Consider the following 24,144-nt stretch of genomic DNA (forward strand, 5'->3'; position numbering starts at 1 on the left):
CCACAAATTACGTATAGTTAACAAAAATTGCAATAAGAAAATCGTCCATATACACTAAGGTAATAAAGTTGCAAATAGCTTAGCGGAGTTTGTAATAAATGATAGATAATGGTCCGCTGTACGACATACAATAGTTGGAGTCTATTTCATTTTGCTGTGCTCGTTTCCATTGTATTCACATTTTTCTAACATGGGAAAAAGACTAGTATACATACATTATTAATAGTTCTTTGTTTGGTGTAATCTTAGGTATGTAACATACTTATCCTTAAAATGACGTGGTTATATAGAAATACTTCTCTTCTACTATAGATTGTGGGAAAATATTATATTAAATTCAACTTTACTTCAGTACCTGATCTATCGCGATTGGCTAAACATTTGAAACTAATAAATTAGAAACTAACGGGTTTAGAATTAAAAAAAAAAAGTTCTTCCTTGATTTATACTTCGTTGTAATAATTATCTCTATTAAAAAAGGCTATTTCAATGATGTAATCGTCAATTCGTCGAAAGATTACTTTGCGATTTGATGTAACGTAAAAAGAACTGCAATTATATAATATTAATAACGTCTTTGTGATGTACTTTTTATGGAGATACTTCATTCGTGTATAAACTGAAAATTAGTATTTATACAATCGGTGAATCTCCATAACCAAGCAACAATAATAACAAAGGGTGCGTCCCTTTGATTATCTATGCATAATGCTACCACCATAACTCTGAACCTAATCAATTAATTTAATTTGTTATTATTAGTTAATATTATTTCTCCTAACAGTATATTGTTTAATGAAAACTTTAAAACTATAAATATATTTTCAAGTAGGTACACTGTCGCAATTATAAAAAAAAATATAGCTGTACTTACGAGTCAAAACGTGACTTACCAAAATACGTCATCGTTTATTATCCGTACGTTTTTATTGCCCTCAACCTAAATGTATTGACAAAAAATAAATTTTATAAAAAAAATCTCAAGGCACTACTTCAAGGATTTAAATTGTTTACCCCAACGATAAAAAACATTTCTGCATTATTGAATATCTAGATCTTTAAAGAATATAATAAATGAATTTGAAATGGTCTAACAAGTCCGTAGCTACCATGGTCGCACCAGTAATTGAAGGTTGAGCGTCAGCCAAGGTCTCTAAATTGGTTAATGTCCACAGTTTGATACCGTGCTTTATTATTGTGTACATTGCGTTTACTTTCAAAACCTTGTGTATTTTATCCTTTTTTTACTATCTCAAAGTTATTTTTTCTCTTATTATTTTTTGCAATAAAGTTATAAAGAAATGTTTAATTGTTTTAATGAAAGACAACCATACAAGAATATAAACAATTCGTAATCCATGGAATATAATGTACGTCAGAATTTCTAGCCTTCGCTCTATCTCTACGATTTCTGATGAGATTGCAAAGCGGAATGTCGGACTTTATTCCTCAATAATATCATAATTAAGAAGTTAGACCTTATAACTTTTATGTACCAATTTTTTGTTTATTATTAAATTATTTGTTCTTACTTTAGCAATATACTCAATGTACTCATCGTTTAATTAGTGAAATCAATATAATATTTGTGTTGAATGACGATACAACTGCGTGAACGTTCGAACATCCTGTGCACGCGACATATAATGGATAACGCGCTGTCGCACTAGAAAATACCTTATATACGGCATGTGCAAAAAATACTTGTAGGTATACTACATTGTTTTTATTTTTGTAATGATAACGATAACCCGTGAATACTAGTGCTAGTTCGGCTCATGAGTGATTTTCCGTGTAGGAATCCCTCTGCCTGTAATTATCGTATCTTGTATCTCCTCTGTTTTTCAAACACGGATGACAATGTGTTCTTATACAAGTGTTTTGACAATGGAAACTCATAGTAAAATTATATATATATATTTTATAACAAGACATTGATTTTGTGAAGAGCTTTCGAGTTCTCTTGTGATATAAACATCGTATTCTGTAATGAAGTCAGAAATAAAATATTTATAAAATTTTATCCACATGCTGTATAGTGTGTTGTAATTTTCCAGAAACGTCAAATTCGACTTTACATAGAATACGCACAGGTCCCGTTCTCAATTTGAATTACTATCGGCCAATCCCAGGCCGTGGTTTTGCTGCGGTTGTGGGGTGGGCCGGGGAGGACCGACCCGCCCTCTAGCAGCGCTATGTAAAGTTTGGTCGATATTCCCCATGTAAAGGCAGACAAAGAACCTTGAAAGCGAGCTATGGATTTTCTTATATGACGAAGTAATCTCGAGAACAATGCATACAACTTCCTTTGTTGCTGGAGTTATTTAAGAAGTTGCAGTCAGTTATGCGCTTGCTAAATAATGGCTTTAATTTATAAACTCTTTATTACTTTATATTGTTATTCATACACAAGCTTTTCTTACTACGATGTTTGTTGTGTGGAAATTTTCGTCTATTCGATATCGATTTTCCAATAAAAGATTATCCGATTATCGATTATCCGAAATTACATATCACTCTCAAAAAGACAAGACAATTTCGTAATTACATTATCGCTTTTAATTGGAAATCTAACCATAAGTCTGTGAGTAAATCAAAAGTCTTTCGAGTGTGCGAGCCGGCAACGTAACTTTAGTCTTCTTTCTCATCCCACCTCTTTTGTTATAAAGAAAGGATGTAAAGAGGAAGTGAATTTGTTGGGAAAGGGCCGCATAAATATTTTCTTTCTGTGCGTACCCTCTTCCGTCGAAATCACGCAACTGAAATATTACAATTCTTTTAGTCAAGTAACAGTTTAAGTGCAGGTTAACATTACCGAAATGTATAAAAAAAATTGCCATCTCTTTTCTTCTCTTTGGAATAAGAGAGACGACAAAATGTTTACAAGTGTTACGGCAATGGACTTCGCGGTACGTCCACGTCACCGCACGAGATGGTCGCCATGGTAACCGTTTGTTGGTTCAATGCTCTAATATTTTGAGGGGAATGATGACCCGATCCGTGCTACGAAAAACTGTTTTTATACCACGTTCTTATGTAAAGTTTATTTCACTATCCGTATTTAGTTCTTAGTAATTTATCGGACGTTCTTACGATATAGGAAAACATCGTCATATCTGCAGAGAAATTCAAAGACATGTGTGAAGTATACCCGTACTTGGCCAGCGTGATTGACTATGGCCTATTCGCCCTAATTTGGGTAGACGCCGAGCTCCTCAGTGGGGATATATTATATGAGCCGACGACGACTAATTATAAGGCTAAAAAATATCCCTTACAGAAACAGCAATTACTAAAAAGAACGCCTAAATAGAGAACAAACTTTAGCCAATTATTTTCTGTGTAAATAATAAAGTTTAAAATTATGCATAATTAATATACTGAAATAACGAAACAAAGTATTAGTTACATAACAATCCTTTCTTCTTCGTCTAAGAATTTTCTAGTGAAAATAATTTTATTAGGCATAAAATTAGAAATTGTTATTTAAAGTGTGATTGGATTGCACGTCACGCACAACAGAGGTAGTTCGTTTTACAATAGACATGTAGTTTTCTGTATGAAAAAATCCCAGAAAGAAAAAGGGTCCAGAAACATGTGGTTTATTTATATTATCGTAGAAAATCAAGCAAAATTAAGAGGTAACAATGAAACTATGGCATGATAAAAAAATTAATTATGACCCTGTTATTTTATACCAACCCATATCCCGTAACAGAAGTTAATGACTGCGTTGCGGAAAATTATAGAACTAATGTCTTCGCGTACTTTTAGAAGGTTAAGTAATGAAGGCGATTGAGGCGCCCCAATGACAGGTTTTCTATTTTCCTTGTCAGACTATAAAAACAATGTGTGTTAGTTTTTAAAAATCCAATAAAGCGGAAAGAAACCGATCATCCATTAATGCAGAATTAATATATTCATTTTGCGTGACAACAAACTTCACGGACGGAAGCGTTACCCACTCGTTCCTTCATCGAGTAGGAAAACGAATCACTGTAATCATTACATTGTTTTTAGTGACGCTAAATTCACGGAAATAGAACCAATGAAGACCGAACTCTACTTCAGTTGAAGGCTTTTATATTGATAACAGACAAATGTCACTTTCTAAAGTAGGCGTCCTTCGAAGATTTTGTAATTTTGTTTAAATTAAGTGATATATGGTAAACTAGATGTCGATCGCCATTCCGTTCTCGCGGATCTAAAAAAAAATACTTAATTAGTGGCCTACGTGTCTTTCCAGACTATGTTCTACAGTTATGCCAAATTTCACCGAGATCTATTGAGCTCTTGAGACACCTTCTAACAACATCCATCCATCCATCTAAACATTCGCATTTGTAATATCAGTAAAACATTAAAATTAGTTTCAGGTATTTGTCAATCAGTGACTGCGGGCGTCATTTCTTGAGACACCTTCTAACAAACATCCATCCATCCATCTAAACATTCGCATTTGTAATATCAGTAAAACATTAAAATTAGTTTTAGGTATTTGTCATTCGGTGACTGCGGGCGTCATATCCTGCCCTTCATTGTTTTTATTTAAATATACCCTTTTGGCATGATGACCTTTCTAAACTTTCTGGTTGTGCAACACTCAGATTAAACTTTCGTTTGTTTACGTCAACCATAAAGAAAAAAGTTGAAAACTGTATTTTTTTTATTAAATATACAATTTTATATCAGGGTAAATACGACCGCGGTTTTAAAGTGATTAATTTAACGTCATAGATAGGCGCCCGTTCACACGGCCCTTATAACGCGTACATCCGCTAACGCTAGTTACGTAGGTACCACACATGTACCGCTACTTCGTTTACATTGTGGACTCCGTCCGCGCGGAATTAAAAAAATACCTAATTCGTTATCTATGTGTTCTTCCAGACTATGTTATATATCCTTGCAAAATGTCAGCAAGATCTATGCAGCCGTTCTGGAGATACCATCTAACAAACCTTCGCAATATTAAATTTAAATTGTTTGGATTGTCCATATTGTATTCCACTATTTGAATCATCAAACTATGAGTGTTCACAAAACACATTTATAGAACCATAATATGGTCATAACTCTTATATGTTTTGAAAAAATTGTTTTCTCACAGGTTTTTCGACAGTGGAAACGCATAGTTCGTGTTAGCTTACACCATAAAAGCTATATTCAAAAGTGACCCAAATATCTGACGCATGTGGACCAAACTAAGCGTATAATTATTTACTAAGGCCTACATTCCTTATGTCTATTTATGATGAAATCCACCTTTCAATCGATGGCTCCTACGTATGGGCCAATGTGCAAAATTACAACTTTTTAGGAGAGGCTCTCAAAAAAAAAGAAAATAGATTTATTTATTTTGTCTATACATGTAGCAAAGTTTACGTTGACATAACTTGTATCTTACTAATATTTCAGGCAAAAATAAAAAAAAATCATTTAGGTTTACACCATTCTATTTTCTTTATACTTATATTTATACTTTAAACTAAGTTATAAAGGTAAAACGAGTCCTAAATTAAATCTATGTCGTTTAGGCAGTCTGCCTAATAAACCTTCCCACGCCCATAATTACCTTCATGGTGTCGTTAGGGTCCCGTGGGGGTAGATGCCAACCTTTGCCCATAGCAAACAAGCGTTTAGCGTAATTATCAACAATCCCTTTGTTAGTTGAACTCTGCTACGGATATGTCAATTATTTCGTCAGAAATTAATGAAAACTTTTTACTTTTAGAATAGAAAGTTTAGTACGGGACATTATAGGGTGTGTTTAATAAAATGTAAGGGAAATTACTACAGGATGTGTATTATCTTTTCAATATATCCATATAGGTTGTCGAGGTTGAGGTAGAACAAAGCTTCGGACGCTGCGAATCGAGACTCGAAGAGAGCAAGCATAGCAAGTTGGAGAGTTGTTGCAATGCAAAGACCGACGTGGAAGAGATTGCTGCAACAAGCCAAGGGCACCAAATTATTCTAGAGCTAGAAGCAGAATTTTCGATGATATTAAGAGTTTTATGATCGACATTTACATAGATTTACTAAACTAGATAGAAGCAGGAAGCGAGTTACCTATTTTTTTTAAAGATTCATTTAAATGTTTGCAAGTTCTGCTAAAAGTTGCTTATGTGAAATCTATCAAGTCATACTCCAGCTGTAGGCCATGTCAGCTGCTATCAAAGTCAATGGTGTATGACCATTCTACATGACACCTGACATTATACCCCAAATTATTGGCCTCTTTACGCTCCATTGATTAATTCCATATTCGATTTACTCGGCATACTGTGGCTAAACTATTTATTAATCATCTAGATATTAATCCACAGTACCTATGTCACAATATGTCTGTGTAACCGTTGGTTTCTGAGGCTAAAATATTATATAAGATATAAAACATATCGTCATCCGTGTCATTTTCTTTGACAAAACCAAGAAGACAGTAGTTTAAAAGGGGATTAGAAACCCGCAGTTAGTTTAGTTAAATATTAGTTCTGACTAATATCTGACTTTTAAGCCGAAAATAAATACCAATTTCGCTGTAAGTCACGACCACTGTACAGCGCAACGACAAGCGCATAATTGTTGAAGTATTTACAACGTACAGTCCAACTCATTTACATCGAAAATTCGTTTTCACTCCCTTATTCAAATTAGGCAGAAATCAACCCCTCCTGAAGTCGCGTATTTATTTCAGCGGCGCAAGGTGAAACATCCTCCCCATTGGCCGAATGTTTCCCTCCAAACCGCAGAAGGTTTCACGCGAAAACCGGTGAAAAGCAAATATATCTGTCCCCCTCTAACTCATTGCTTGTTCCGCTCGTTGACTCTTTCCAACGTAAGGGGTGAAATGAAACGATTCTACGTTCACTGTCAGTGCCTTCCAAGATTAAACAATTGACGGACGCATTGGAGTAATTTGATTATTTTTTTAATCTACAAAAGTGCCACTGTGTTTTTTTTAAATTGTTTTTAAAAAACATTGACAATTTTTTTTAACATATTAAAAACGACAGATTAAATTTATATGTTAATTGAGTGAACGGCTCGTCGAATACATAGCAATTTCACTGAAATGCGTTTGAAAGTGAAAACAGTGGCGGCATAGTAAAACAAATATTATGATCTATTTCTGATCGCCTGTACGTAACTTAACAATAAATAATACATATTTTGACAAATAGAAATAATATTAATTATCCTGTTAAGAGATATACCGCAATGTACCATTACGGATTCGTGATAGACGCTACATAAAGTTGGTGAACGTAAAATGATTGTTTAACATTAAAATGGAGTATTCTTGGCACATGGAGGACGCCGGGAGTCAAGAGAACCCGAGAGTCAATAGACTGCAAGGAAGAAATCAAGGTAACAACCAATAGAGCATACTATTTAGGATTATCTTCTCTCCTATAATCTTAAAATTTGTAAATTGTATTTGAAGATCAGCGTATAAAAAGCAAGTCGTACAACAAGCACAATTTCATCGTGGTGAATAACTAGCTACGATCTTTTGATTTCCAATCGGATCAAATGCATGTTACATACCACATTATATGAATTATTTTATTGTCTCAAGTCCACAGTTATTAGAACTACAAGGTGTCTCGTACTATGTAAACAAAAAATATTGTAAACTACCAAACTCTAGAGTTAGTGCGGGTTACTTAGAAACCTACCAGTTTAAGTGCCCAAAGCAAAATAAGATTATATTGAACATAAGTGGAATTAAATAATTATAACTATAATTCACATCAAAGTTGAATTTAGTGAAAGATTGAATCAATAAATATTATATTTTGTATTTCTTTAAACCGAGAAACGACACTATTGCAATACAATATAGGACATTTATCGACCTAACTTAATAGTTTTTGCATAAGGATAAACATTGAAAAATACATTCAGTAAAGACACGATTACATTTGAAATGTTATATTTGATAAAATGACGTTCATACATTGATACAGATTTAAATTGGATACATTTAACAAATACTATTCGTTACTAGACCGTTACAAAAGTACGCATATAAAATTGTGTCGTGAATAATTATGTATATAACGTTGTTAATGAATAAGTATTACCGGAATAAGACATTTTTCATACAAATGTTACTATCGACAAAGAAAACGAATTGGCCAAATAGCCAGAAATAAGTACAGTTATGAGTGTTGGTTGTGTGACAGTTGGTTCTTCTACCGTCATGAAACAAGTGAGAGTTAACCCAAAGTATAGATATATTACACTCTTATCTATAATGTAATTTAATACGATATTTGATTCCCAATTAAAACGCACTCAAACAACAATGACGTCAAATGAATAAAATACGTGTATTGTTGTGAATCGCGATCATGATTCAAGGGAACAAATATTTATATGTTCAAGTATGTTCAAATCAATATTCTCTTGTAAAAACTCTTTGTATATATAAAGGTAAGATTCCTTTTTGTTTGATTCAAGTCGAAGCTGTTCTTATAAAGACGTAGCAATTAAATTTTTCTTTGCCCAATCTATGTTATATAATTCTATATTACCTCTTACTAATATTATAAATGCGAATGTTTAGATGGATGAACGGATGGATGTTTATTTGAAGGTATCTCTGGAACTGCTCAACGGATCTTGATGAAATTTAGCACAGATGTAGAACATAGTCTGGAAGAACACATGGGCTACCTATTATAGAGAGGAGATTTTTACGAAGTCGCGGGCTACAGCTAGTATATCCATAAGTCCGAAATCTATAAAACTACTGCGAAAACATTGACATTTTAATCACGGAGTAAAGCAACGTAAGGATTGTTGCTTATATTGTTTTTCTTGTCGCTATAACAAATAAAATTTATTCATCGTATAGGTTTATAATGCGCTTATATACTTTGTTATATATTATTAGTATTCAATCTAGGAAAATTAATTCGTGATACCAAAATTTTTTAGAGATATGTCCATACTTTCTCTTTAAAAATCTTCCGATATAAGAGGTAGTGTTAGTGGACAGGGTTTCGCTACTGGTTTATGAAGGAGAACGATGTCCATCAGTAGACGTTAAAAATCTACGTGGTATTGCCAAAATATTCATACAAAATTTTTATACCTCATTTTCTGAAAATATCAAGATATATGCATTTTTTAACAGTGATAACATTTAAAAAAGTAGTCTATATTTTTAACATTTACAGAATGTACATTTCATTTTCAATGCCACCAGGTGCAACCAGCAGGGTTCACCTGCGCATCAATAAAGCACCCCAACATTAAACATATCGTTTTATATTAACGACAAATCACGCGGTTCACTGAACAAGCACGCCCTCTGTAACGCTAATTTGTTAACAAAATCGTGTGAAAACCATCCCGCTGCTTGCAATCGACTAACATCGACTAGTCGACCGTGAAAATGCATCTGCAACAACGAAAATCGAATTCTATTTTCGATAGTTTTTAATTCAAACCATTGAAGCGTATCTTTTAATTCTTTTTTCTTGTTTCTGGTAAAACTTTCTATTTATGTCTCAAAATAACTTTGTATTTAATTTTTAAATCAATTATTAAGTTAACTAATTCTCGTATTCATAGGTAAATTAAATGTTGAAATCAGTTTTCGGATTTTCATCCAAGAATGATTTGCGGCTTATAGCAGCCTGTCCATTTAATAGAGGTCAGTGATGAAAAGTGATGGTTCATTAATTAAAAAATACTCTTTCTTATTTTTGTTATTGTTTTGTTATTCTATTGATTTAGAAGAATATGTTAATTTTTTTACCTATTTAGACATAAGTTTTCTATGATAACCGTATTCTTTCTCCGGATTTCCACAAGAAACATCATAACTACATCATGTAAAAATTTTAATAATGTATTTTTATATTCAATTATATTCAAACGACAAGTTAAATTACGCGATAAGGTTTTATGAAGGTGTGAATTTATTTATGCGAAACGTTTACGTTTATCGGTCGTAATTTCTATGTTACATATCGATTATATTATATACATATTTAAACTAAGTTATTTAATATATGATACTAGCTGTCGCCCGCGACTCCGTCCGCGCGCAGTTAAAAAAAAATGAAAAATAGATGTTGGCCGATTCTCAGACCTACTGAATATGCTCACAAAATTTCATGAGAATCGGTCAAGCCGTTTCGGAGGAGTACGGGAACGAAAACTGTGACACGAGAATTTTATATATTAGATTAATATATGTGAATTACGAACACAGTCTAGCGAAATAACATTTTTAATTAACTTTGTTTTAGCTCCTTATGGTAACTAATCGTGGGACATCCAATATGGAAGCAATACATTTTCATTTAAAAGATAATAATTAAATTATTAGACAGTGATATTCAAAATAAGTATTACGTTGGTTAAAAAACATAAAATAATAACAACGCCGTTAAAAATAAACAACATGCAATATAATTCTATTTGCTTTGTCCCGTGAATAAAATAAATTTCAAGTCTAAGCATTCCAATTAGTCATTTGGGGAAAAAACTGCGAAATAATTCAACGAAATAATCTCATATCACTCATTGTTTCGCTGTGATGTTCAACATTTATGATACTGCGGGCTACCTCTGCCTAAACACTCGAATGAATAAAAGGATCATCCTTCTTATTTTCTTAAAAAAACAACTGAGATAGTAACATATTTTTGTACAGGTTTTTTGGCAGTGGTAAACGAAACGTGAGTGACTCGGATTCTAGGTAAAACCAATCAATCTAAACAAAAAGGAAGGAGAAGGTCGTTAATAGTCTAGGCCAGTGATTGTCAAACTTATTTCTTTCACCGCCCCCTTTGAAAATCAATTATATTTCAGAGCCCCCTAATTTTTATTCAGCCCTAAAACTTAAAAACCACAATTTCATTACTTTAATTAATTTCAATGCCCCCATTTTTTGGGCCCCTTATCGCCCCCTCCTAGGTTTCAAACGCCCCCAAGGGGGCGTTATCGCCTACTTTAGGAAACACTGGTCTAGGCGAAGAAACATCTTTGATGTGTTCTGAAAGAACAAATTGAATGTATATAATTAACACATGTCTATTCCGTCAATACATTGGCAAATATCTATCCCGTTAATCATTTTGTGGTCGCGTCAGCTCATATAATATTATTATGTCCACATTGAAGGGTTCGGAACCTATCACATGCTTAAGCTTATCCAAATTAAGAGTGTCTATCCTATATATAACCACGGTGGTTCAGTTCGGGTTGGTTATTTTCACACATTTTGAATGTACATATATGTTATTTTCTCCACCGAAATTTACAGATCTATTTAGTTAGAATAGGATTTTTTTAACCGTAGTGCATTAAAATTTCAAATACAGTAATTGAATTTCTATCCGCGATTTAGAATGGATCTATGAATATGAAGTCGACAAAAAACAAATGACCGACATGAAAAACAACCAGAAAAAATGAAGGGTAAAATACATTGCGAATAGCTCACTATATGATGCTCGTAAATGAGACGATCAGTACTGAAACTGTGTAACTAAAACATCATTGTTTCGATAAAAGTGTATGTCAGTCGTTCACCCCGCACAGCGCACCTTTCACTCGGCTTGTATTCTACAATTGTAGTGCACACACTTTGAATTATTTAATACCCTCTCTCTGTGCATTTTTATATTACTTTCGTAAATCTAAATAATGTGAAAACCCGTAGGGTCATATATGTAGTAGTGTTAAAGGACAATATTTTGATGTCATCTTAAATTCTGTATTCACATGTTATGTAAATATAAAAACCGCTATGGGCAGAAATTACGGATTTCCGTTTCCGATTCTAGGACAATTGGTTATGTAACTTCTAAATTCATACATTTACGTAAACATTTGATTAAAAAAATATCATACCTGTCCGGTGTTAAGTATACCTTTACTTGATTTACGCTCGTAGTTTGAGGTAGTTATATTTTCAGAAGAATTATTATTTTTCCATCTTTGTGTTTTTTTTAATGATAATATTCAGTAGCTTTGTTGTCACGGATCTTAACTTCGCTAAGTAGAGTTATTAATAGATAGCGACTTAATTACTTATCCGTTTCCATAGAAAATCCATACAAAAACATCTTCCAAACGAAATGACATACATTTCGTTTCAAGAAAATGAGACAAATGACAATATGTTTTAATAAAATGTTTCATCAGCGGAAATCCATAGATAATTATAATAATCGCTTATGAATTTTTAGTTGTTTAAAACTGATGGGAATTCCCCAAATTCTCATATTCTTTTATAAATAAGACTGCGTATGCATAAGGCTTATCTATGTACAGTCAGGGCCCTTCGCGGTTTTCCACTTACAGAAAAATCTTATATAAATACTTTGTTCTTTGCAACGAGACAAATTCCGATCTTCTTACAAATTAGGCAGCAAGTTGCGCAAACGACGTCATAATAGTAAAAAGCAATTACTCGTAAACCTCTCGTCAACCTTTGTTCGTACATTGACATTTAAACGTTGCATCCTATTAGTTATTGTCTCCGCGTCGTCGTCTTAATTCTTACGAAACGTTCAAACTCTCTTGTCGCTTTTAAAGTTGCCCGATAGTACATCTTTCTCAGGTGGCGACGCTTGTCCTTTAGTGTTGCGGATGTCCATGGGCGTCGACGACCATTATATGTTGCTGCCGCTCGTTTGTCCCCTTCTCTTATAAAAAAAAACTTGTCATAGCAACAAACGTTATAATGAAATTTTGCTGTACGTACTTCGATCCTTAGTGGGAAGCGAATTTAATTCTTTAACTGTTCTGTACAAGCTTTAACACGTGTATTTCATTCTACGCAAATCTATAGTTTTACTTTTATGGTATTCCATGTTACACGTGTTCAATTATTATAATCGCGATGCTGTGTTAATAAATTATAAGCAATTCATTTGAATTGTGAAGTATTCCACTTTTATATTAATTTACTCGTATATTCACGACTATGACTCGGAGAGGTAGGCGGAGATTTCTGCTCCTGTTCGAAAATTACGATCCATAAATAGAACCAGTTATCACATGGTTTTGCACATAGCACGTTCAAAGGACAGGGCGTTATTTTGTTGGTATTTGCTTAATATTGATGATGGTTTTGCACTATTCTTATTTAATAAAGGAATAGACCTATAACCTTAAAATTTCCTGTGAGGTAATGTATTTCATTAATAAAATCATCATAAAACATTGTGTATTTTCTAGCAAAGTCCATTGCAATGTAACGGTTGAACGCGTCACGCGTGTGAAGACGAAATTATAACTCATGGAATGTTTGTTTGTGAGTTTACGAGTTAACCAAATACATGTTGGATGGTGAAATAAAAATCGCCTAATTGAATATGAAATGTGACTAGAATCTTTTTTACATTGGATTTAAAATGTTTTGATAGACTTAAAAATGTACTGCATATTGTGCTTTAATTGTGTATATTTGTGTCTAGGTCCGGGACTGATAGACGAGTTGGAGGCGTTCATGGCCCCCGTCGGCGACGGCTGCTACCCACCGCAGCCGCTCGACGCGCGCCGACTTGGGTAAGAGAAATTCAAAGAGATTACTATAGTTATAAAAGTACACAAATATTACTATCATTTTTCTTTATTCCGTAGGGGCCATCAACTGCCAGAAAGTCCACCGGACTCCGGATCAGAGAACCCCTACAGCCCCTCGGAACCGGGGCACGCAGCGCACACGATAGCAGTCTCCCAGACCGCGCTCGCAGGCGACTACATGCTGGTGCACGACCACATACCTACACACGAGATCTTACAACAGAACGGCGATTACATATACGAAGAACTCAAATCAGATAACCTAGACCATGAAGTCTTAAGGGGAAATCTTAATGACGTGGTAGTTATACCTCAAGATCCAAATATAGTTGAACTTGGTATACGCACAGTCCGACATGATTTAGGCTTAGATCAGATCACGTATCAAAACCGCTACAATCAGATGAGAGTGGAAATGCCAGAGTTGGACCAGGGCCTGATTAACCCGCAGCTAGTCACGATAGGCCATGAGGGAGCCACGCTGACGCCGGTCTACACCAATCTTCAGGAGCCCAGCAGTAAGAAGAGGAAGCACTCGCAGGATATTAAATGTGAGCCAGGTACATGTTTTTAAATAATAAGATCTCACATTTTTTCAAACTGATCAAAATGGACATAATGTAATGACAAATGGAGCATTTAACAACCACACATAAATAACATCTGTGACTTGGCAAAGGTTTTACCCTTACGGCAAAGAATTACAACAATGGTCTTTTCAGTCTTTTTGCTATAAACTCCCGGCGTTTTAGAAAATGTTCTTCACATAGAGCATCGAAGCAAATATAGAAGTCCATAAATTACAGCCCAATATAGCATAACGAAATTCTTAAGCCGATCACAGAATTTCCCTTTTTTTTTACTATTAACTAGTTATAAAAACATAATTTGCATATATTATTTTCAATATCAGGAAATTTCTGCACTATGGTGCATTTAATGTTAAGTTTTCGTTACAGCGGCTCTATCGCCAGAGAGCGTGAGCCACAACCCCCGACCCGCGCCGCCCTCAGTGGACGGTTCGGAGGCGGGTGACGATGTCCCCATGCAGTGCATTAGGTTCGCGCCCTTCCAACAATCCGCATGGCACCTACTGTATGACTGCAACCTCAAACCACTGTAAGTTGATCTATATTTATTAGACCTAAATCACGACTTTATGACATTACAATGGTTTCCGATTTGTTGATTTTATTTTCAACTTTCCCATCTCTTATCATATCTTGACTGTTGCTGTATGTTTCTTTCAATTAGGGGACTATCCTTGCAAACATTATAATACGTTCATATTTGAAGACATAGAGTCTTCGCGGTGATTCCTCTTATTCTTTACTGATCTTTCCTTAGACCGAACCCCTCTTACGTGGTGGGAGCAGACAAAGGGTTCAACTACTCGCAGATAGATGAAGCGTTCGTCTGTCAGAAGAAGAATCACTTCCAAGTGACATGTCAAATACAAGTGCAGGGCGAGGCGCAGTACGTCAAGACAAATGAGGGATTTAAGAAAATTAATAATTTCTGCTTACATTTCTACGGTGTCAAGGTTTGCTTTATTGCTATAGATAAATAATTAAAAAAATATTCCGATTTTTTTTTTTGTTACTTTAATGTTTACTTTTAGGCGGAGGATCCAAGTCAAGAAGTCAGAGTTGAACAAAGTCAATCGGATCGAACAAAGAAACCTTTTCACCCAGTGCCGTAAGTATAAATAATAATTTACAATTATATATGTACGTAGGTTTTTTATAGAATTATCATAGCCATTGTTTACTTTTTGTAACTTATGTAAAGAATCTGGTATGCATTTTAGTGTGGAACTTCGTCGCGATTGTGCTAAAGTGACTGTGGGTCGTCTTCACTTTGCGGAGACGACCAACAACAACATGCGCAAGAAGGGGCGACCCAACCCCGACCAGAGACACTTCCAGCTAGTGGTGGCGCTGCGAGCGCACGCCGCGACACAACACTACATGGTCGCCGCGCACGCCAGCGACCGCATTATTGTGCGGGTAAGAACATTTACCACAGACAAAAGCTACTCCATAAATATTCACTCTGATTAAAGCTGGCTATAGGGACTTAACTTCTACTGCACCGTCTAAACTGAATAGTCTTAAGACGTACTTTTTAAAATGAACTGTTCAAACTATTCAGATAAAACCGTAGGTGGGTAGATATTAGGCTTTACAGACAGACCATATAGACTATTCTGACGGGTTCGAGCCAGGGATTGAACGCTCATCACTAGAGCATCAACGTATATGACATTATCTATCAAATGTCAAATGTATAATTCCAATATTTTAGATATTTTAAGGTCAAGTCAATATACGCCGTTTTAATCTTCTGTATCTGTAAATAAATAAAGAAATTATATATAAATATGATAACTTTGTGATTTTAAACATTTGTGCGTTAGGCGTCGAACCCTGGACAGTTCGAATCTGACTGCTCGGAGGGATGGTGGCAGCGCGGAGTCTCTGACAACAGCGTGCACTTCACAGGCCGCGTCGGTATCAACACCGACCGCCCCGATGAGTCCTGTGTCATTAATGGTAAAAACATTTGTCCACCAACCGATCCTAATAATAGATCTTTAATCGAAGCTAAAATTTAGACTAAGATTAATTTAATTAATTTGCATTTGTACAAAAATTAATCGATTGGCCACAAAAATGTGCCACTAACATCAGGTTTTTCGATTGCTTGTGATATTTTTCAACAGCGCGTAGATGTCTCTACCGAAGTGGTCGAGTCTGGGCAGACTGGGCTTTATGTAGCGCTCCCTACATAAGGAGTGATCAGACCTTAGTCTACAATGCATGCATCTTTATTTATTAATCTTAGGATAACAACGTGTTCCACAAAACTGTATGCAAGCAATTTGACTGTGGAATCTCGGAATTCTTTTCTTTGTCAACAATTTTTTAGCTATTTTGTAATATTGCAGGCAATTTAAAAGTGATGGGGCATATTGTGCACCCGTCGGACGCACGCGCCAAACACAACATTGAGGAGCTGGACACTGCACAGCAGCTGCGCAATGTACAGAGCATCAGGGTCGTCAAGTCAGTATTACAATATATATCGTTTAACTTACTAATATTATAAATGCGAATGTTTAGATTGGATGGATGTTTTTTTGAAGGTATCTCAAGAACAGCTCAACGGATCATAGACTAGAAGAACACATAGGCTACTAATTAAGTTTTTTAAATCCGCGTAGACGGAGTCGTCGGCGACACCTAGTAAAATATATACATGAACATTTAAATAAAAAACAAATAATCAGGTTCAACTACGACCCGTCGTTCGCGGAGCACTCCGGTCTGCTGGGTCACGACCCGCGGCGCGCTGCTCCACACGCGGACACCGGCGTCATTGCGCAGGAGGTGCGCCGCGTCATACCTGAGGCTGTCAAGGAGGCGGGCGATGTCACTCTGCCCAACGGAGATACCATTCCCAACTTCCTCGTCGTCAACAAGGTCAGTGCAGCGGATACTCACAGTGATAACTTAGAAGTCTTAACTATGTCAGTAAACCATAGCCAAAGTCATCTTAGAAAGTTCTTAGTATTTCGATGGTTAATAATGTATAAGGACCATATTAACAAATTAATGATTTTTACTTGTTTGTGTTAAAAGCTACTTTTTAGTTTTGTTAACATGCACTAAACAAAATACACATTATCTGGTGTAAATGTTATTTTTTTGCTGAAGTAAAAGGGCCTATGTGGTCTATTTTCTTATATGGTTGAAACTTTGAGCTCCTCTCCTGTTCTTCTTCTTTTGGTGCCATCTCCAAACGAAGGTTGGCGATCATCATAGCAACTTGAACTCTGGACACGGCAGCTCGAAATATAGAACGCATACTTTTGGCGTAGATTTTTCAGCCAAGATGTTCGCCTCCTTCCTTCTCCTCTTCTATAATGTTGTTAATTTGCACATTAGCCCTTATTCGTAGGAGCCATCTATAGTTATAGACTACCACTGTTATCTCAGGACCGTATCTTCATGGAGAACCTGGGCGCGGTGAAGGAGCTGTGCAAGGTGACCGGACATCTGGAGTCCCGTATTGAGCAGCTCGAGCGAGTCAGCAAGCGTCTACATCGCAGGGACAGTGCTAGATCCAGTCTCAGTAATGGTATCTAAGTTTTATCATTTAAATCAACATTTATTAGCGTTATTATGGAGTTTGAACTGTAATTTTTTTTTATCAGAAATCTAGCATCAAATGTCATTTCATTGATCTGTTTTTTTCTTTATGCAAGCGATTAAATCCTAACTTGCTTCTTTTTCAATCGTATCAAATATAGAAACGAAACTAATTTTATATTTTCACAAAAATTATTTATATTCCAGATTCTCGTTTCTCCGGATTATCGACGTCCTCAAAATCCTTTTACAGCGACGGCAACATATCAATCGATCAGATACGCGACATCGCGAGAAACATTCGCAAACATGAATGTTGTCACAAACTGAGCCACAACTCACCCAAATATACGAGAAAGCAATGCAAGAATTGTCACGGGAACTACACTAAATATGGAAAATATTACAACTATAATAAAACTTGTGTCAGATATCATTCGAATAAGAGTGACAAAGTTGAAAGTACTGATTATCCAACTTATGTCAGTTCTCTGGAGTCGAGTCCCACCACGCCTAAACCTGACGAAACTTACAGCATTGTGTCGAAACAAAAAGATTCTTGTCTATGGTTGAGGGACGAAGATAGTTTGGCGTACAACAGCAAGCTGGCATTTTGTTGCCGAAGGAAGGACAGATTTGGTGATGCCAGCAGTGAATTAGTATCTAATAAATTCTTGCAAATCGTCATCACAATTTTAATTTTCATTATGGCTATATGGTGAGTTTCAATACATACACAATATCTATTACAAAAGATACAAATTGTTAAAACACTAACTGTTGGTTTCTGAGAGAAAATCTCTGTATATAACATATATCATCCCTGTCATTAACTTTGAAAAATCAGAGATATTATGTTTTAAACAGGGATTTTGATCTCAGAAACCTACGGCTAATAGACCACAGTGCTATTGGTCGCTTTTAATAAAAAAAAAAAACTTAAAAAATATGACATTGTCTTCAAATCGTTTTTCTGTAACTGACATTTGCCACATTTTGATATAAAAAAAATGTAGCGGGCTAACAATTTTATCCGTTTTCAGCCTCGTAGTGATGACAGCTCTATACTTTAGAGAGCATCAGGAGTTATTGTCTATGAAAGAGATCAGATTGCACGAGAAATTCTCCAACTACCCGCACTACGGCAAGTTCAATGTCAATGGCGGCCCCGCGCACAGAGCCACGCCCCCAGACCAGAACCAAATACAAGTCAGTGCTTTACACAAAATATATCAACCTTTCTTTTGTGTAATTTACCCAAAAACAAACTATTTTATTTGTGAAACGAAAAATAAAGACTTACTACCGAACTCAGAGTTCTTAAAATGTTACTTAAGCAGTCCTTTAGAGATTTAGTATAACATCTACACTAAAAAATGCTCACAGTGGCCATTTAGCTTTGATTGCAACAGTTATTTCCTCTAATAAACATGCTTTACTTTTCATTCCAGAATTTAAAACCTTCACAACATGTTGCTGCAAAGAAAAGCGTCAAAGGTAAGCAAGTTAATCTTACTAATATTATAAATGCGAAAGTTCAGATGTATGGATGGATGTTTTTCTGAAGGTATCTTCGAATATGTAAGACATAGTCTGGAAGAACACATAGGCTACTTATAACGTTTTTGTTAATTCCGCGCGGACGTTGTTGCGGACTAAAGCTAGTTTAAAATAATTAGCTTAATTCAAATGACGATGTTTTTCCATTTTTTTACATTTAATATTTGTATTAAATTTACACAGAGAAAGGACCGCACAAGACGACGCCGGAGTACACAACGAGCACTCCGGCTGACATCTCGCACTCCACTACAACTGCAGTGCACGCCTCCAGGAACTACGTCAGGAATGTGCTTAGTAAGTTCTTTACCCTGTAGAGTGTAGAGAAACGAATGTTTGATATTTGAAAGAAAAAAAAGATGAAAAAAACCTTATCTCAATGTATTAACGACTCGCAGATTTATCAAGACCATCTATGCCTTTTTCCAATTATTTGTGATCGGCCTTCCTTGTCCTAATTCTCCAGACGGCATGATTCCTGGAATCTTGTTCGTCAAGGTCAAAAGAAATTCTTTTAGATGGTTAAAGGTGATCGATGCACTACGCAGTGCATAATTTTTTTTTGTCGGTCGCGTTAATGTTTACTTTTGTTTACTCATATCGGTCCTTTATCTATAGATTTTTAGACTTTATTTGTAGTTAATATTTAGTATTCCTGCAACCTAGGCATATCTGAGAAGAAATTCAATGATATGTGTGAAGTCAACCCGTACTGTGTCTGCATGGTTGACTATGGTCTAATTACTCCTAACTTAGGGTTAGGCTAGCGAGCCCTTCAGTGGGGACGTATAGTGAGCTGATGATAATTCCCAGCCTTTGTAAAATAGACCAATTTAGTGCCAGCATTTAGCAAGAATATTATAAATAATATATAATTTGTCAGACATGGAGCAGAGAGCGGCGCCGCTGCGTGCGGAGCGGCCTGCAGTGACGCGCGTGGCTGACGTGGTGGGGGGAGGCTGTACATACACGCTCAATGCTGACAACGAGCTCGACGCTGAGTGTCAGGTTCGTATCTCACTACACATGCCACTACAGTTACCTCTGTGCTACAACCACGTACACGATGAACACAGGAGACGAAGTGGAAGGGGAAGATACACCGCGTGGTTTACTATTTTTTAGGTTAACGCGCATTTATTCACTCCTAGTCCAACTGGCACTGCTCCACCTCGCCATCGCCGTGGCTTTTGCGCACCGACACCTCAACACTCCCAATTAAGTGAGATAAAAATGTTAAATTACTACAGTATGTCATTCTCGCTTGATGACAAGTGGACACTTCACCGATGCCCCATCTAAGCGAGAATGACATAACGTTTTGCTAACGAGGGGTCGGCGAGTAGTTGTCGAGGCGATGCCGGTTGGGGCGAGGAGTTGACTAATCCGCGTTAACCTTTATAATGTGAAACTTTATTGTAATAAAAGACTGAAGAAGGATTTCATCACTCACATTAGTTCTTGAAATGATGTTATAATTAATTGTGATTTCTATGTTTTTGCTACAAGTATTTTGCAAAATTAACCAAATAACTTGTTATTCCATTCATGCTGCATTTATAGAGATTCAAGGATGTTTCGAGATGGATATTTACTTTATTGGTAAGGCGTAAAGTGATTCCTTTAAAGAAATATATAAACTATGAGCACTTATTTAATTATTATTACTTTATAAATAATGTTTTTTTAAAATTAATATCTTATATTATATTATAGTCTTGCGGACTTGAACCTCCACAAACATTTGAAAATCAAGAACCATTAGAACGCTCCAGCCCAGAGAAAGACCTAAACGAGACGTATACAAGAAATCTAGATCAAACTTTAAAAGAAATACCAAGCATCCCAGTGATATTGGAGAAGAACAATTCTGATGCTTTGAAGAACGAAAACGATTCACTGAGGAATCAGATACATGAGGAAATACTAGCTGAATCTAATTTATTAGATCCCAACAAGCAAAACGGTACTGAAGTTAGGATGAAGAGGGAACTACGTCACAGAGATCCGAAGGGCAGGAGGGAGGTTCGGGAGACAAATGAAGCTTTGCTGAGAAGTAGTTCTGAGGAGATGACCTTGACGGAACAATCGGATGAGGTGCCATTGTCTCAAGGTGAGTTAGACATTTTTAAAGAAAAAATCGTTAACAAATTTGTTCATCCACGACCCTTACAAGTAAAAGCAATGTCTCTATGGTTTCCTCGTGTACAATAAATACTGTGTATTTTAATTCTTCCTCAAAGTCTTAAGGGTTTTAATTTTTTAAATTGACACATTTATCGTTACTTTCTGAGACAAAAATATAATTGTATAAAACAGAGATAATATTATGTTTTCACGAGGATTTTGGTTTCAGAAACAAACAGTCAATTCAAATTCGATTTTAAAAGAAACACGTTCGCTTTCATCGACTTGCATTACGAGTTCACTTTAATAGGTAAAATCGTTGTCGGAATGAACGTGTTGCATGTTTTATTATTGATTACTATTAGTACAATCTTATCTTGCCTGGTACCGACAAGGATTGTATACATTTTTAAGCACTTGACACTGACAGAAGAGAATGATAATTATTGTAATTTATAGACCGATAAAGATATCTGACCAGATGGGCAAGTCAAACTAAATTATGATAGCACACTAGCGCCCTCCTGTAAATATCTAAAAATTGTCATTTTTTATCTCCATGTTGGTTTTACATATTAGCTTTTGACAGAACCGCTATAGCAGCGCTTCACGTGTCACTTTTGGTAATTTTTTGAGTAGGGTCGGAGTGCGAGAGCGTGTCTGTGGGCGTGTGGAGCGCGGCGGCGGGCGCGGTCAACACCTCGCTCTTCTCTGAGGTGGTGTGCGCGCGCGCTTTGTACAACTTCACCTACGGCGTGCCGCTCTCACACTGCCTGCATCACAAGGAGCTCGCTATCACATTCAGGTGACTACTGAGTCGCTTAAGAACAAAATAAAACCATTTAAAAGTGTTAAAATAATCAAAAATATTCAATTGCCTTCATAAAGTGAATTATGTCACACATACAAATTGCCATCTTATTACCCTTCAGTTATAGGATAAAATTTGTGATAAATAATTTCCATCTTTAAGGACGACAAAATTAAAAGAGCTACGTCTGTGTGAACTATACTGTAAGTACGACACTATGAAGAACTGTCAGGTGAGCAGGGAGATAGCCAAGCCCCTGCCCAGTGGCGACACCTGGATCTCTAAAATGAATCTAGACTGTAACATGGACAGACATATGAAGATACGAGCTGCTTTCGCTCCTTTAAAGGTAAGATATAGAAATTACAAGCTGTTGCCCGCAACTTTCGTCGTATGAAAAAAAACTGCATTTTGTTTCTGAAATGTCAAGAAAAAACAACCGTTTAATAAATATTAAACATTTGTTTTTAGAAAATAAGCTATTACAGAATGTAATCTATATCCTATCTTTCGTAATTCATCGAGATTCGTTCAGTCAATATTCAATACAGTTCCTCTGTAAAAAACTTCCATCCATCCATACATCCAACCAAACTATCATATTAATATGTTTAATAAGTATTTTTTTTAATACAATCGGATGAAATTTTATTCCAGGACTTGTGCTACCTGAATGCAGAACATAAAATACCATTTGTGGAGTACAACATACATATTTACAGAGATTGTCGGAATTGAAGAAAATACTTATAAAATTAAAAAAAAAAACTAATTTTTATCGTGAAATCACTTATGTATATCGGATACAAAAATCGCCTTATTGTTACAAAACTAATTTCAAAATTTGTTAGCCGTACTAGTATTTCTAGTCAAAAGGTAATAGAAATAAAAATATATATGAATATCACTGAAACTTACTAAAATCACATATGAAAAAATTCACTTAGTAAAGTATTTCAATTTAATAGTATTTTTGTCACTTTTAATTATAATTATAATAGAATAAGTTCAATTAAACATTCCATAAAGTGCAATTAACAACATATCCGTCCTTGGATGAAATTTATTGAGATCTTTATATATGTTAACTCTGTCCATTCCCAAATTAGCTTTAAAAATGACAAGATCATTGTCTTGTTCGTATTAAATAAACGTGTAAAAATATTTTTTTTTAGTGGCAACATTCTGACAAATCTTTTCACTCTGGTTTATTGAAGTTTTTCTAATTAATTAACGCCCTCAAGTTATGCAAAATTCATATTGTAAAGTCCAAACTCGTTTAAAATGAATTTGACAATATTTTACGTTTTTAATACATTTTTTTTTAAGAATCTCCATACAAATGTTGGTGCGTTCAACTATCCTTAAATTACATTAAATCGTGTCGTATTATTTCGAAGGAATTGCTAAATAAGTTGTTTATTTTTCGAATTAGTTTTTAAGATGGTGGTAGCTATATTTTATTTAAGGATGGTTTACAAAAAATTTTAAATTAACTTTATGATAAAAAGGATGTACAGATTTTTATTTCAACAAATTTTAGATTTATTGACATCAACGTATTTATCAGCTTTATTTTTTACATTAATATTTTGTTATTTTATTTAATAAGTTATAAATTAATTTTAATACTCAATTTATTATTTTATTTTATAACAATGGATTAAATTATTTTCAAATCTGAATCTCCAGTATAATTGTATAAATTATCAAAAAAAAAAAACATGGAAATTAAATTGAAAAGTATTTTTAAACATTCCAAGCCAGTACTTAATTAGAATTTATTTTAGGATAACTTTCGAATTTGTCACATTTTTAATTGCCATTATAAAAAAAATGCATGTTTTACAAGATTTTTAATATAAATAAGACGTAAATGGAAATAATGTGTTAAAATCAGTGCTTTTTATATTATATTTTTAAATTGAAAGC

General features: G+C 35.0%; 1 protein-coding gene across 3 annotated transcripts in view; it reads left to right on the forward strand.

Moving 5' to 3' along the window:
- Window positions 1-22,957, forward strand: part of LOC106721269 — a 35,008-nt gene extending 12,051 nt beyond the window's left edge. Inside the window, exons 1-20 of one of the 3 annotated variants that reach the window (XM_045682682.1) lie at window positions 7,200-7,371; window positions 13,452-13,542; window positions 13,618-14,120; window positions 14,520-14,679; window positions 14,908-15,103; window positions 15,182-15,258; window positions 15,371-15,569; window positions 15,980-16,115; window positions 16,511-16,628; window positions 16,853-17,045; window positions 17,562-17,703; window positions 17,922-18,432; window positions 18,758-18,923; window positions 19,166-19,211; window positions 19,458-19,571; window positions 20,158-20,282; window positions 20,991-21,387; window positions 22,041-22,206; window positions 22,375-22,561; window positions 22,870-22,957. In XM_045682682.1, the coding sequence (XP_045538638.1) occupies window positions 7,293-7,371; window positions 13,452-13,542; window positions 13,618-14,120; window positions 14,520-14,679; window positions 14,908-15,103; window positions 15,182-15,258; window positions 15,371-15,569; window positions 15,980-16,115; window positions 16,511-16,628; window positions 16,853-17,045; window positions 17,562-17,703; window positions 17,922-18,432; window positions 18,758-18,923; window positions 19,166-19,211; window positions 19,458-19,571; window positions 20,158-20,282; window positions 20,991-21,387; window positions 22,041-22,206; window positions 22,375-22,561; window positions 22,870-22,950 (3,687 nt within the window). In that variant the 5' untranslated portion in view covers window positions 7,200-7,292 and the 3' untranslated portion in view covers window positions 22,951-22,957. Of the gene's footprint in view, window positions 1-7,199; window positions 7,372-13,451; window positions 13,543-13,617; window positions 14,121-14,519; window positions 14,680-14,907; window positions 15,104-15,181; window positions 15,259-15,370; window positions 15,570-15,979; window positions 16,116-16,510; window positions 16,629-16,852; window positions 17,046-17,561; window positions 17,704-17,921; window positions 18,433-18,757; window positions 18,924-19,165; window positions 19,212-19,457; window positions 19,572-20,157; window positions 20,283-20,990; window positions 21,388-22,040; window positions 22,207-22,374; window positions 22,562-22,869 lie in introns of those variants that run through there. The other 2 variants (XM_045682683.1, XM_045682684.1) reach the window with 2 other exon arrangements.
- The last annotated feature ends 1,187 nt before the right edge of the window (window positions 22,958-24,144 follow it).

Source organism: Papilio machaon, chromosome 19 (assembly GCF_912999745.1).
Source record: "Papilio machaon chromosome 19, ilPapMach1.1, whole genome shotgun sequence".
In the NCBI taxonomy this organism is placed as follows: Eukaryota; Metazoa; Arthropoda; class Insecta; order Lepidoptera; family Papilionidae; genus Papilio; species Papilio machaon.